The sequence below is a fragment of the Lissotriton vulgaris genome, chromosome 2_2 (assembly GCF_964263255.1).
Source record: "Lissotriton vulgaris chromosome 2_2, aLisVul1.2, whole genome shotgun sequence".
In the NCBI taxonomy this organism is placed as follows: Eukaryota; Metazoa; Chordata; class Amphibia; order Caudata; family Salamandridae; genus Lissotriton; species Lissotriton vulgaris.
Genome location: NC_141688.1, coordinates 157,962,449 through 157,978,621, shown reverse-complemented (window position 1 = coordinate 157,978,621; position 16,173 = coordinate 157,962,449). Strand labels below are relative to the sequence as shown.

At 44.6% G+C, this 16,173-nt stretch overlaps 1 protein-coding gene across 1 annotated transcript in view; it reads left to right on the top strand.

Moving 5' to 3' along the window:
• The window catches only part of ANO3 (anoctamin 3), a 1,465,374-nt gene that overhangs the window by 476,890 nt on the left and 972,311 nt on the right, over positions 1-16,173 (top strand). Inside the window, exon 5 of the mRNA XM_086959492.1 lies at positions 5,808-5,852. Within this exon, the coding sequence (XP_086815618.1) occupies positions 5,808-5,852 (45 nt within the window). The remainder of the gene's footprint in view (positions 1-5,807; positions 5,853-16,173) is intronic.

Sequence of the window (16,173 nt, the reverse complement as noted above, 5' to 3'; positions counted from 1 at the left end):
AGAGTGTCTGAGTTAAACAGGCCACTCTTACCCAGTCCAAAGATCAGGGCTTGATCCATCACCGTTATTTATCTCAATGCCCCATCCCAGCTCAGAACCTGGCTATATGCAAATCAGTCTGTCCCTGGCCCAGTGCATCATGGGAACAGGGCAGACTAAACTACCAAGCCAATTCTTCACCAGAAAGGAGACCCTTGCTCATTGCACCATCAGGATTCAAGCAAACCGGGCCGAAGACGGCTGTAATGCCAGAAACCGGTCCCCGGGAGCTTGTTTCCTTCCCAGTGTAAGAATTGGCTTTTGTAGTTTGGTTTGCCCTGTTCCCATCATGCACTGGGACAGGAACAGACTAATTTGCATACAGCCAGGTTCTGAAACTGGGATGGTGCAGTGAGCTAAAAAACGGTGTTGGATCTAGCCCTGATCTCTTGACTGGGTGAGAGCTTTCTGCTTAAATCAGAGACTCTGTCCCTCACCACCCCTTGTTGTAAATATTTTTGTCCACCCTAAGCGTGGAAGGGTATTCTCAGATGTGAGACCCTTGCTCATTGCACCATCAGGATTCAAGCAAACCAGGCCGAAGACGGCTGTAATACCAGAAACCGGTCCCCGGGAGCTTGTTTCCTTCCCAGTGTAAGAATTGGCTTTTGTAGTTTGGTTTGCCCTGTTCCCATCATGCACTGGGACAGGAACAGACTAATTTGCATACAGCCAGGTTCTGAAACTGGGATGGTGCAGTGAGCTAAAAACGGTGTTGGATCTAGCCCTGATCTCTTGACTGGGTGAGAGCTTTCTGCTTAATTCAGAGACTCTGTCCCTCACCACCCCTTGTTGTAAATATTTTTGTCCACCCTAAGCGTGGAAGGGTATTCTCAGATGTGAGACCCTTGCTCATTGCACCATCAGGATTCAAGCAAACCGGGCCGAAGACGGCTGTAATGCCAGAAACCGGTCCCCGGGAGCTTGTTTCCTTCCCAGTGTAAGAATTGGCTTTTGTAGTTTGGTTTGCCCTGTTCCCATCATGCACTGGGACAGGAACAGACTAATTTGCATACAGCCAGGTTCTGAAACTGGGATGGTGCAGTGAGCTAAAAAACGGTGTTGGATCTAGCCCTCATCTCTTGACTGGGTGAGAGCTTTCTGCTTAATTCAGAGACTCTGTCCCTCACCACCCCTTGTTGTAAATAAATAATATGAATAGCTTACTTATTTTAAGGGGGCTTTCAGACAGCTCTATTCATCTCTTATTTTGCCATTCACATTTTGAATCCACCAACTACAGCATACAGCATTGAGCCAAGATTCAGCCTACTTCAGCCCCAAGCCAACCTCACTTTGAGTGACTGCTTTTTGCTCTTTCACAAGGAGCACATCAGCACACAAGGTAGTTCCTTTTAGTGACAGTATCTTTGTTTTTACTTTATTGACACTTTAGTGTTGCCTTTGTGTTTAAAACCGAATTGTGATAACAGGACACTTTCTAGCAGATGTTAGAGAAACCTTCATTTATATCGACCAATTATAAACCAATTTAATATGGCCGGATTGTCTTTGTTTCTAGATTGTTTTCAGTGCTCTAATATGCAGTGCTTAAATTGACCTTTAAGTATTATATTGATAATTGAAGTTTTGCTATCTATTTATCCATCTATCTATCTTCCTGCGTTTGTTAAATGGTTCATTTTTATAACCAAATGTGCTAATAAAATAAACATATGTGATGTCCATACTTGCCTTAGTATAGAAGGAGCTAGCTTGCCCAACCATTTTTACTTCACAGTAAAATGTCTTAAACACCAATGAATCCCATAGTACATTATGACAATTGCTCCATAACCCATTTGGAGATAACTGTCTTTATTTTGCGAAAGGGAGTGTGTTGATAGTATCTGAGCCAACTGCATATGTTAATGGAGAAATACATTTGGTAATAATTGGTAATATAAGTAAGAAAAATATTTCAAGTACATACAATATGTACAATCTGAACCTGATTTTGTGAACCCCAGTGGAGTGACCATAACAGTGATGCAAGAAAAATTGTAAGTTAACATAAGTGAAAGCAGTGGTTATTGGAAGCATAGGTGAAGAGGAGCCTTTAGAGTTTATGATACATTGGATTGTATTGGTGTTTTTTATATATAGGATCTCTCTTTATGCAGTCTGCATAAAGAGAGAACCAATAACCACTGCATTCAGTTATGTTATCTTACAATTTTTCTTGCACCACTGTTAGGTTATGTTCACTCCACTGAGGTTCAGATTGTACATATTGTATGAACTTGAAATATTTTTCTTACTTTCTGTGGTATGTATTACTGCCTTAATTACAAAAAAAAATCACACTCACTTCGGCTGAAGTGAGCACGATTAAGATCCGTTGTCTTATGGGTTTCTATACCTATTTAATATTGTCTAAATGATCCACCCTAAGATCTTTCTGTCTATCCTTTATGTTTTGATATACATTTTTCTGTTTTGTGTTTTTTAATTAAATCTAGCAAGTTATATCATCTTGCAGAACGTATATTGTTCTTGTCAAAAGAGTTACTTGTGAACATTGTTTTTTTACGTAATGGGATCCACATCTAAGCATACCCGTTCCTTATAGTGTGGCACATTACAGTATAAATGAAAGTTATGGATGGAATGTTTAAATGAATCTTATTCACTGATAATTATTCAGGACTTCATCCCAGTCATAGTTATTTTTTACACTATGCCACCTCAGTTTGGACCATGCTCCAGTGAAAACATTCCATCCCTAACTGTGAAGTCAGGTTCTCTGAACCAAAACACTAGCAACCCAGGACCAGCTTGACTTACTTAGCAGTCATCAGCCAGGTATGGCTTTGTTCCAGTGATACAATGTGCATGAAACCAACATCTGGGCGTACCAGTCCCACTTAGGATAACACACTAAAGTATGCAAAAAAGTGATAGATGTAATGGTTAAATTAATCTCAGCCACTGGTAATCACTGGCGGCATTCCAGTCTGCTGACCCAGCAGGCATTTGAAGCATTGACAGGAACCACTGTCACAGAATTTCCTGCAAAGCATTGTAAGTTTGATGGATGGCTCCATCAACATTATGGAGCTGTAGTTGAAATGTAGAATTTTCTTCTTATTTTCAAAAAGAAAATTTCAATTGGGATTTTTTTTTTAACTAAAAAAGAATAGTGCGCCCCTTGCCATGGAAAATTCTCCCCATGGTGAGGGCAGCAGTGAGCACTTTTCTGTGCCCAATACAGCCAGATTTGTCTGGTGGGGATGGGCACTGAAAAGAGTCTGCATATCCGCCCATCTAAATTAGGTGGGTGGACATACAGATAAATTGATGATGGCCTTTATCCCATCAGTCCATTAGGGAAGTTTGAACAAAGTGGGAATGAAGTAGTCTCCCCATCTACAAACTAAGTTCTGCCCAAATTTAAATTGGGCAGGCGGACCATTATGTTGGTGGGAAGGGAACTCTGATGCTGTTGCAATAGCGTTTCCTCTCTGCCATCATATAAATTGGGTCCTTTATTTTGCAGTTTCTTAAAGGGCTCATGCATGATTCCAGGTAGTGTACTAAGGGCAGAAGAATAATTGTCATTATGCCATATACATCATAGCCATACTAGTACTTTGCAATTAGTAAAAGCAGGTTACATATAAATAAATAGAATTTTTTTAAGCAGTATTGACATTTCTGTGCTTGAACCCTCAGAACAGTCTTGCACCTTTTCCACCTCGCATAGATAATAGTGTAATATATATACTGTCACCCCGGGGAAAACGGGGGAAATATTTGGACTCTCCCAGTCAGCAACAATGATTCGGATGCATTATAGTCCATCAGTTTTTTGTCAGTTATGCCACGCGAGACAAGGGCCAGCTATATGCATAGCAGGCTTGCCTCTGCACTGAAAGGAACAGTCCAAGCCCAACTGCTAGGCCAGATGCTCTCTAAAAGTGAACACAGGCAACTTCAGACCAGTGTCAACCGTGTGAGGTAAAGCTTCAGTCTTGTGGCCCAGTGAACATGGATGCATGTCTTGTGATGCCCTTTGCTGTTGCAGCATTCAAGTAAAACACAAAGATATTGTGTGTAGAATGATTGCAAAACTGACTCTGGCAAGAGTTTAAAGGTGCAGTCTAGTCTGTAATGTTTTTTGCTGACTGTTTCACCACAGACAGAGACCAGTCATAAATAACCAGACTTGAACCAACCCCATAGGAATTGGCTAGCCTGAGCAGCCCTGCCACATCTTTCAAGAAGGGACAATAACCAGCTCCAGGATGGTACAAGCCATAATGAGGATCAATGATGAAGTACAGCTGATGTAATGTTGTACATTAAACATGAGGGCCACAAATGAGTGGAAACCAAGACTTTCAGAGTATACAGGAAATAAATATTGTTTCTCTCCCGGACTTCTAACCAAGTATTCAAAAACTGCAACACTCAGGGGCCAATTCACAAAGGGCCTCTACACTTTTGGTGGAGACCCCGCTGCCTTGGCCAGGGAGCCTGCAGTCGTGGTGGGGGTCGGCAATGGGTAACTGCATTACAGAGATCCAGCCACTACCACGGGGCCTCCATCATGAATGCTGAGGCCTTGCAATGTTTAACTGCAGTACAGAGGTACAGCCACGACCGCGGGGCCTCCATGACGAGTGCTGAGGCCCACCATCAGTGACGGTAGTACAGAGGTCCAGCCCAATCGTGGGCATCCATCCCGAGTACTGAGACCCCGCAATGTGTAACTGCAGTACAGAGGTCCAGCCACGACCGCGGGCCTCCATAACAAGTGCTGAGGCCCACTATCAGTGACCGTAATGCAGAGGTCCAGCCCGACAGTAGGCATCCATCACGAGTGCTAAGGCCACGCAATGTGTAACTGCAATACAGAGGTCCAGCCCGTCCGCGGGCCTCCATGACGAGTGTTGAGCCCCGCCAACAGTGACGGTAGTACAGAGGTCCAGTCCGACCAGGGGCATCCATCACAAGTGCTGAGGCCCCGCAATGTGTGACTGCAGTACAGAGGTACAACCCGACCGCAGGTCTCCATGACGCTGCTGATCCCCGCCATCAGTGATGGTAGTACAGAGGTCCAGTCCGACCGTGGGCATCCATCACGAGTGCTGAGGCCCCGCAATGTGTAACTGCAGTACAGAGGTCCAGCCACGACCGCAGGCCTCCATAACAAGTGCTGAGGCCCACTATCAGTGACCGTAGTACAGAGGTCCAGCCCGACAGTGGGAATCCATCACGAGTGCTGAGGCCCAGCAATGCGTAACTGCAGTACAGAGGTCCAGCCCAACCACGAGTTCTCCAGCACGAGTGTGGGCACCCTTTGTGAATCGTACCCTCAGTTTTAAAGAACATATATATTAAGCCCCTTCCCTCCAAGTGCTATGATTCAGAAGAAATGAGAAATGCTGGGCTTTACAAATATATTTTGCATTTGTGAAGACTATGAGAAACAAACTGACAGATTGCTACTCAGGGGTTTATTAACATAAATCTAGTTCCATGAAGCCACAACCGCTGTTTTACGTGAAAGGTTTTGCGCTTTGCTCCTATCAAACCCTGTATTATCTCAGAAACCACAAATGCATGAATTTGCCATTATTCTATAGCTCGGTGGACTGTTATTATTCACCTTAAAGTATTTGCTACTGGCGCATAGTATATTTCCAACAATCATGCAAGCATAAATGTGAAAGTTTGCCAAAGTCCTAGCACAATGGTAGCCGTCCTCGATGACTCTACTTTTACAAAGCAATGTTTTCAGCTAACCTCTACTATTTTTACAGGAAAAAATGTTATTACTCTGACCGGAGGAGCAAATCGATGGGCAGGTTGGTGGGTGATGCACAGTTTCTTATTTTGCCAGATAATCCATCCTGCAAGCAATCCACAATAGCAGTTGTACATTTATATGCCAAAAAAATCCAACAACTCAAACAAACAAATCACACTTCATTGTCACACGAATTTGGATTCTAGGATTGTGTATATTGTGATACCATTGGGTAATATTACATTGGTGCACATATAACTATTTCAAACACAGTTCAGAGCAAAACACCAAGAAATAGGCATTTTTATGTAATATTTGTTAACATGTATTTGGCTCTGTAACTGCTTTAAGCCTTGGCTACTGAAAGGCCTCATCCTTCGATTTTCAAGTTCCCATCATATACACATGCATCCTCCTTTATTTGTGGCAATCTGGAATTAAAGAGCTACCGTTTTTACCAGGAGAGAACAAATACATGTAGAACTCCTTTATAATATATGAAATGTTTTAATTGACACGTACAATGTTGCTAGTTGTGTCAAAACATTTTGATATAAATATTTATTCTTTTACGTTGGCCGAAAAATATGGGATCAGAAACATATGTTATTGCTACGTATAGGAAACCTTTGTTAAATCAATCTTCCCTATTAAATAAGTGATTAAAGGCCAGATTACACAAATTTGCAATAGAGCCGGGCACGTGTGCAGCAATAGTTTTGCACCGGTCACTGGGCATTTGATGCAACTTCCAATGCAAAATTCCCGTGCAAAAAGCCTCACTGCACTGATAACAATATATGTTAGCTGGCCCTTTATGTAGAACGTCTGTTCGATAATAACACATATATAAATTTTCAACTGCTTTTTCCCTTTACCTTGGTATGCTTATGCTTGCTTCCTGGTCATATAGCCTAGAATGCACTACTGTAAGTTTATAGCTTGAATTGAAGTAATACAACCATTTTGGCTGAGCTGTGTAACTATAAAATGCAAATGCTCCCAGATGGACTTTTGCTTCCGTCCTTTGAGAATAAGTGCCAGCTTCGTTTTATTTTTATTTTTCATTTTGGTAACTGTTTAAATCTAAAGCATTTCAAGGAAAATGTGATTTACAGAAGGAAAATCCAGAATTCTGCTTACAGTATGCTTGCAAAGAATGTAGCAGCTAATGTTAGCAATTTCTTTTCTGTAGTTAGCATGTACATTTTAATTTCCGCATGCAAGCGGGTGGTGTGTTCAAGGATAGAGTGGGTGAAGGAATAGGTAAGCTTTACAAGACGTCTTCTAATTGGACCCCTGCCTGCTTTCTTCTCCATGCTCTTCCTGTCTCTCGGGACATCTAATCTATGACTGCCTAGAATGCTAATTATTGGGGCTGGATTTCATGCATTGCACCAGGGAGAAGCAATTTTGAACTTATGACCCAGCTCCTAAGAATTTGCTCTGGCATACCAGTGTAAATGGGCATGAGGCATTAGTGCAACAAAAAAAACATTTATACCAAATCAAATTTATATTTACCCTTGTCTGTCAGTTATGTGGTCACCAGTACAAAATTGCCCACTCACCAATGTAAAATATGTAATCTTGCCCCAGGTCTTTGAATCGCCAGTTTCATCTCTGCTATCCTTTGATTATGTTTATTGTTTTCAAAAAATTGTCAAAGTTATGAACATGAAATTCCTAGTTATTTCTCATTTATCGTAATGAAAATGTTAGCTTAAAAATGATATTTATTGCTGATAATGTAATTAGATATTAGTGTATTTTCTTCTGTATCTACGAGACTGTCTGAATTCTCATATTTGCTTTTGATACATTGATAGAGATTCTAGACAATATGCATTTATGCAGATTCTGCTGGTTCAGTACCCCAGTGCATCTAATACTGGGGCATGTGGCTATGCCTGTGGCAACAGGCTTGATTTATGGCAAGTCCAATCAGACTTACATCTATCTGTGGTTGAATGCATGAGTAGTACTGAGCAAGCACAGTTTACAATGTTTGTAGAACAAGGTACTTGTTTATGCCTTGGTTTTAGTGGGCGTTCAATGCATGAGACCCATCCTGAACTGTGATTTCCATAATATGTATATAAACATAATTTGCTAATTTATATAATGTTTTATTCATTTATTTGTATTTATTTATTTAATGCGATTTTATATAGCGCAAACTTTACCCGAAGGTGTCAGAGCGCTTTTCATAAGAACCAGTTGCAAAACATAAGGATTTAGGATTACATGCGTTACATTAAAGATACAAACAGAAAAAATTGCAAATGTACAAGATGTAAAGTCATACAAGGAAGAGATACAAACAGAAAGAAAAATTGCAAATGTACAAATAGTAAAGTCACTCAAGAAAGAGATACAAATGGATATACTCTACGAGTCAAATAGGAATGGTAGAGAGTACAAAGGTCTACTGCATATACTAGCTATTAGAGTTATTTCTATATACTTATAATAATAAATAATATTAATCCACATTTGTAAAGCGCACAATCACCCGTAAGGGTCTCTTGGCGCCGGGGGCCGTCAGGAAGATTGAGCAAGCTATTGCCCAGAGACACATGGTGCAGTTATAATCTGCCGCCAGTGCCGGGGATCGAACCGTGATCCCCAGATTCTAGAGTCAGTCGCCCTACCCGTGTGCTCTCACCCACTTATATGTTAGGTAGTTTACCAAATCTCCTTCAATATGCTTTTTATGCTATTTCATCCCAATGAAGGGCCTTATTAGGATGTCGAGCTGACTCACGTCCAACCGACAAAGTTGCGGAATCGGGGCCGACTGACCTCCAGTTGGGGCTCCCAACCGCAGCATTACAATGCGATTGCACCATGTCTCCATAGGAGTTTGCTTCGACTGTAAAGCAGCCATTGCATAAGCTCCCATAGAAAAATGGGAGAATCTGTAAATCCCTGCACAGCCTGGCAGGCATCTCAAGGTATCTGCCATGCGGTGCAGGGATTAATGGGGGCACCATAGGTGCCCCATCGGCCCCTAACTGGAGACCACAGGGAGAAGGGGGCCCTGCTAGGGGACACCCAACTTGCTTTCCATGAGGTTTTCCATGTCAGAAAGCATGACATGGAAGGCCTGTTGGAAACCAACATCGTAATCCCAACGGCGGAAATGCTTGCCCTAGGGAAGCCTCAAGCCGGCCTGTCGGATTTCTTGAGCCCATCGGAATCCACCGGAATGACCGGGCGGTTTCACTTTGGACCGCCTGCATTGTAATGCAGGGGGTTGAAATAGAAACCCGCGATGTGACTCGGAAAGCCTTCAACATGCGGTTGGAGGCTTAACGAGTCGCTACGCAATGAGGCCCTTAGTCGCAGGAATGATGCTTCTGGTTGTAGGAGCTTTTGCAAACAGTATTATTAATATTTTGCCATTTCCTTAAAAGAGACTTAGGAACTTGCATATCTTTCAAAATGCAACCCTCTAGGAAGAAACAGCTTGACCTCCGCGTTCTGGTTCTATTTACCTAATTTCATTTTTTCTTTTAGGAGCATCACTTTCTGCATTCCCGCTATTAAACTGAGCTAATTGACTGTTGAAATTATTGCTATTTGGCTCATGAGCAAAACACTTACAGCCTAATCTTGAGTGGGATGGTTAATTCAGACTTGTAGGTAAACTCCTGCTTACGTATTGGGTCACAATTACGGTTTAAAAGGTATTTGATGATTATCAGATGCGCTAAATACCTCACACTTTGTTAACTTTCGGCAGGTCACACCTGCCGAAATTTAACAGGGGAAATATGTGCGTTAATTACCATACCATTTGGATTTGGGTGCAATAAACACTAATATCTGCATGTTATCCCCCTCAAACTTGTAATAGGTGCTACTCATTGCACCTTATAAATATTGTACCATGTGGTATTGTTATTTATCAGGTGCCCTAAATGGTGCGTGCACTTGTAATCAGGGCCTCAGATTTAGCCAATTCTGTCTTTTTTAGGGATCAGCGCAGATATACTGTGGACCTTAAGAAAATACAACTGGACTTAGAAGCTGTTCAGAGAACTTCTCAGACCCTACCTGCTTTACCGCTACTGGAGAGACACAAATTAGAGGCCCAGTTCGTTGCTTTCTCGCCTGCTTCTGAATCTGACATACGGGCAGTCCTGGTGGCCTTAAAGTCAGGGTCACCCTCAGACCCATGTCCTGCTAGGGTTCTGGGAGGGATAACGGAAACCATTAACCAGGAGGTGACACAGATTATTAATCTTTCTCTATCCTCAGCTACTGTCCCGGGCAGCTGGAAGCAAGCGAAATTGCTACCACTTCTTAAAAAGGTTGGACTGGACCCAACAGCGCCTTCGAGCTACCGGCCCATCTCATTGTTGCCAGCTTTGGCAAAAGTGTGTGAGAAGGTGGTATTTAGACAGCTTGATAGTTTCATCGAGTCCTCCCAAGCACTACATCCAGCACAGTCAGGGTTCAGAGCCGCATAAAGTACTGAGACGGCACTGGTCGAGGTCTCGGAGGCGGTTCGGGAGTGCCTGGACGGGGGTGGCAGAGCGGTCCTGATTTTATTGGACCTCTCTGCCGCCTTTGATACGGTGCCCCACTCACTGCTCCTTGCGAGACTAGAGGCCGTTGGTATCTCGGGGCCTGCCCTCGACTGGATAACATCATTCCTGAGTAATAGGACACAGTAGGTCTGGATGCCTCCTCACACCTCCTCGCCGAAGAGACTGACGACAGTGGTCCCGCAGGGGTCTACTTTAAGCCCCTTACTCTTTAATGTATATATGACTCCCCTACTTTATCTGGCGGAACAGCTGGGAGCCAAAATAATGGCCTATGCTGATGATACGCAGCTGCTTTTCACCTGGCCTAAGGTATTTGATATTTGATATTTGATATTTATGTGCATTTGTAAAGCGCTAACGTTCGCTCCCAAGGGAGCATCATGGCGCTGGGCGAGCTGCGAAGAAATAACTGAAAGAGTGGGGTGTGAAGGAAGAGAGAAACTAAATGGCAGCCAGGACAGAGGAGTCTTGTTGTTTATAGACCCATGTCTTGAGAAGTTTTCTGAAGTTGTTCTCATTTTCTATGGATCTGAGGTTGACAGGTAGATTGTTCCAGGCTTCGGCTGCCAGAACATTAAAAGATTTTCCACCCTTGGTCTTGAGTTTGAATCTGGGAATTAGGACCAGATTTGTCCCAGAAGATCTCAGGCAGCGCTGGGGGTTATAGCGCGTGAACCGGTTTACAAAATAGCGGGGCCCTGTATTTTGCATGGTTTTGAAAACTGTAAGGAGCAGTTTAAAAAGGATTCTTTTATGCAGTGGCATCCAGTGAAGCGAGTTAAGGGCTGCAGACGCAGATGACCTTCTGGGGAGTTGTAAAACCAGTCGAGCTGCAGCATGTTGGATGCTCTGCAGCTTTCTGAGAGTAGATTTTTTCACTCCGGCCATAAGGCCGTTGCAGTAGTCAAGTCGGGAGAGTATGAGGGCTACCGCGACTGACTTTCTGGCTGCAATTGGGAGGAAATCAAAAAATTTCTTCTGAGATTTTATTAGTCCAAAACAACGACCGGCAGTGATCTTTACGTGGTCATCAAAAGAAAGAGAAGAGTCGAATTGCACGCCCAGGTTTCTGGCTGATGGGACTGCACTTGGAGGGGCCTCTGATCCTGGGGGCCACCAATCTTTCGGGCAGAAAGAAAGATTTTTACCTAATGGAATAATTTCCGTCTTTGCACTGTTGCATCTAAGATGGTTAGTATTTAACCACTCAAAAACATCAGAGAGGCAGTTTTTAAACCGGAGATCTATGTCAGTCAGCTGTTTGTCAATGGTGACGACCAATTGAGTGTCGTCGGCGTACGACGTGACAAGGATCCCATGTGATTCTATCACAGCTAAAAGGGGTGCCATATAGATGTTAAAGAATAAAGGGCTTAATATGGACCCCTGGGGCACTCCAGATGTAATGAGTTTTTCGCAGGATAGGTGGGGGCCAAGGGACACAGTCTGAGACCTATTTGATAGAAATGATGAAATCCAGTCCAAGGCTGTGTCTGTCACGCCGATCTCTCGCATTCGGTTGATTAAGATGACATGCCAGATAGTATCGAACGCTGCTGTGAGATCCAGCAGGATGAGGACAGCTTGCTTGCCCCCATCCTGCAGGAATTTGATGGAGTCAGCGAGTTCGATCAAAGCTGTTTCGGTGGAGTGACCGGAGCGGAAGCCTGATTGCTGAGGGTGCAAGATGTTATGGGCTTCTGCAAAAGTTTTAAGCTCCTCATGCACTAAATGCTCCGTGACTTTGCCAAGAATAGGAAGTAAGGAAATGGGGCGCATGTTAGTCAAATCTGTTGGTGATTTGTTCTGTTTTTTCAACAGAGGTTTTACAATGGCCTTCTTCCATTCAGTAGGTACAATTCCGGATTCAAGGGATTCATTAATAATGGCATTAATGTAGGGGTTGACTGTGTCAATCAGGTGATGTAGAATAATGGGGGGACAGGAATCAGTAGGCGCTCCTGATTTACAGGCCAGGATTGCTTTGCTTGTCTGTTGCAGGGAGACCGATTTGAAACTGGAGAGAAGAGGGTAGTTAACTGTTACCTCTAAGGGGGTTGTCGAAGGAGGGGGAAAATCTTTCTGAATGTTGACAATTTTGTCAATGAAGTAATCGGCAATTTGATTGCAGAGGCTCTCTGAGGGAGGTATATCGGTGGTGAGGGCTTTCGGGTGAGTGAAGGACTTAACTATGGTAAAAATAGTTTTTTGATTTTGGTGTGCTTCCGTTATAAGATTGGTGTAATATTCCTTTTTTGCTGTTTTTATGTCGGAGAGATATACTTTCCTCTGTTGGACATAACATGTTCTGGAGGCCGTGTCATATGTTAGTCTCCAGTGTCTTTCTAGTCTCCGACATAGAAGATGACTATCTGCAAGGGTCTGAGTGTACCAGGGGGCATTTGGTTTTTTCTTCTTATGGCCCTTTCCTTGATGGTTATTGGGTTCAGTATTGGCCGTGGTTACTTGGTTCATCCAGATATGGAAGTTGCAGGAGTCAACTTCAACATCTCCAGTTACAGTGGGGGCAATGGTTTTGACTCCAGCTTTATTCGTTCGGCCACTTTCTTCCAGTTGACTGTAAAGGTGGCTTGGGTATGCCTAGAGCAGGGTAGGGTAGGAGAAGGTGTCATAATGTCAAAAGGGATGAAGTAATGGTCAGTCCAAATTTGAGGCAGCGGAGAGGAAATGAAGAGGGTAGAGAGATTGGAGCAGATGCCATCAATGGTGTGTCCAGCACTGTGAGTGGCCGTGTTGATACGTTGGGAGAGTCCAAAGATGTTCAAGGACTGTAGGAAAGAGACGGTGTGGGGGTCAACAAGTGATTCCATATGTAGGTTCATATCGCCAAGGAGCGTGAAGTTAGGGTATTGGAGCATGAGCGCTCCGAGGGCCTCATCCAAGAAATTGAGAAATGAAGTAGGGTTACCCGGAGGACGATGAAGGAGCCCTCCCGAGAGGGAAAACGAGGCATTGATTTTAATTGAAAAACCCAGGCTTTCTGTGTCTTTAAGGTGGCATAAATCAAAAGTGTGACAGGGGAGAGTTTCCTTGATGATTAGTGCTATCCCGCCACCTCGACCAGAAGGTCTATCCCTCCTGAAGATGGTGAAACCAGGGGGGAGGGCAATAGCCAGATCAGGGTTGGAGGAGTCATTAAGCCAACTTTCAGTAATGAACAAGGCATCTAGTTCTTGGCTTAATATTAAGTCGTGCACGTCTTGGCAATGGCAGGCTAGGGACCTGGCATTCACCAGACCTCCCTTGAAATGGGTAGGACGGATTTTTGATGGAACATGCGTGTCGGCGACGTCATTTATAAGCAGAGGGGGAGTCCATTCACAACGAGGACATACCAGGGGGCTGGAAAGGGGGTCAATATGGGGGCAATCACAACAGTGGGGAGCGGGAGGGGGGCGTAGGGACAGTAAGTAGTTGGTGTCGTACCTGATGGAGGGTTGCAACCCGACAGCGTGCCCTGCGTCCTGCGCGATCCGGTCGCGGACGGGCGCAGACGGGCTTGGCTTAGGCGCGGCTTCGGCGCGCTTCCGGCGTGCCCGCTGCGCCAGCCCGCTGTGCCGTCTGGCCGGATTGCACATGTTATAGGCGAAGAAGAAGGCGGGAGGATGGCGCGACTAGAGCGCTGTCCCCACCTGTCTCAAAGATGGCGCCCACCGCGGCCGAGTCTCGGCAAAAGCGGTTGTGCCGGCAGAGGGATTGAAGGAGGTGTTCAGGTGTCAGTGTGCCTACATAAAATATTCCCCTTAGCTATTCGGGCCCCCCAAAACAAAAGCGGAACAGTAAGGCAGGAGGTGCACAATTTTTATATTATTAAAAACGCTCCGAAAGCGGAATGAATAGATCACAAAAGCAGATTAAAAAGCACAAGAGGAAAATACTCGCAGCTCGCAGCCCCAGTTCTCTCATTGGGGAGAGCTCCTAAAGGGCACCGAGCGCGAGGGAAAGAACCCTTAAGTAAACAAAAATAGGCGGGAGGACGGCGCAACTAGAGCGCTGTCCCCGCCTGTCTCAAAGATGGCGCCCACCGCGGCCGAGTCTCGGCAAAAGCGGTTGTGCCGGCAGAGGGATTGAAGGAGGTGTTCAGGTGTCAGTGTGCCTACATAAAATATTCCCCTTAGCTATTCGGGCCCCCCAAAACAAAAGCGGAACAGTAAGGCAGGAGGTGCACAATTTTTATATTATTAAAAACGCTCCGAAAGCGGAATGAATAGATCACAAAGGCAGATTAAAAAGCACAAGAGGAAAATACTCGCAGCTCGCAGCCCCAGTTCTCTCACTGGGGAGAGCTCCTAAAGGGCACCGAGCGCGAGGGAAAGAACCCTTAAGTAAACAAAAATAGGCGGGAGGACGGCGCGACTAGAGCGCTGTCCCCGCCTGTCTCAAAGATGGTGCCCACCGCGGCCGAGTCTCGGCAAAAGCGGTTGTGCCGGCAGAGGGATTGAAGGAGGTGTTCAGGTGTCAGTGTGCCTACATAAAATATTCCCCTTAGCTATTCGGGCCCCCCAAAACAAAAGCGGAACAGTAAGGCAGGAGGTGCACAATTTTTATATTATTAAAAACGCTCCGAAAGCGGAATAAATAGATCACAAAGGCAGATTAAAAAGCACAAGAGGAAAATACTCGCAGCTCGCAGCCCCAGTTCTCTCACTGGGGAGAGCTCCTAAAGGGCCTAAGGGTATCTTTGATCCATCTACAGTACGGCTCTGCCTGTCAGCGGTCTTTCGGTGGCTTGCACAGGTCCAACTTAAGTGCAATGAAGACAAGTCTGAGGTCCTTTTATTTGGTTCCTTCCCTGACAACTTTAAGGACCAGATATGGCCCTCGGACCTGCCCTGCCCTAACTCAGTGGGAGGTCCAGCCAAGAATTTGGGGGTTTGGTTTGGACAGGACCTTAAATTTTCGGACCACATCAAAAAACTGACTGGCATTTGCTTCGCCACTCTTAAAACTCTGAGAAGATTTTTCCCTCTTGTCCCTAGAGTAGCCAAAGAGACTGTATTATGAGCCCTGATTCTGTCTCGGCTTGACTATGCAAACGCACTATTTAGTGGCTTTCCTGACTACATGGTACACCGCTTGCAGGTGATCCAAAATGCGGCGGTACGTCTGCTATTCTCGCTACCTAGGAGATCCAGTGGGCGAAGCCACATACGAAGCCTTCACTGGCTTCCAGTGCCGCATCGAATTCTTTTTAAGGTTCTGGTTCTGGCATTTCGAGCGGTCCATCATCTTGGACTGGTTTATCTGCAGAAACGGTTCTCATTTTACACCCCAAACCGTGCACTGCGCTCTGCCAACCAATGTTAAATGGCCCTGCCTAGATACAAATATGCCAGACTGGGAGGCCAGTCCATTGCAGTTAAAGCCGCCAGAGCCTGGAATGCACTTCCTCTGTACCATAGAGCCTCTCCGACCATCTCTGTTTTTAAGAAGGGGTTAAAAACCCATCTGTTTAATGCCCCTCTCTAGTTGGGTTGGTTATGCTATGTTCTGACACTCTCTTTTTCTAAAAACTCACCGCGCCAGGATACTTTGTAGTAACAGAGCACGATACAAAAGACTTAATAACATAACATAACCTGGCAGCAGTGCCTCTGTTTTCTTAGTACAAATACCAACAGCATAATTGCACCAAAAATGTGGTAGACACATAGATGCACTTTCTCACTGTATCGCCCTGTATAATTACAGTGCTGTCAGTGATGAATACCCGCCAACTCCTACTGTATCAGGCCACATAAAACAGTAGGTTGCTTCCCAGCCTGACGTTGAATCTTACAAAACTGGAGTTTTTTGGTT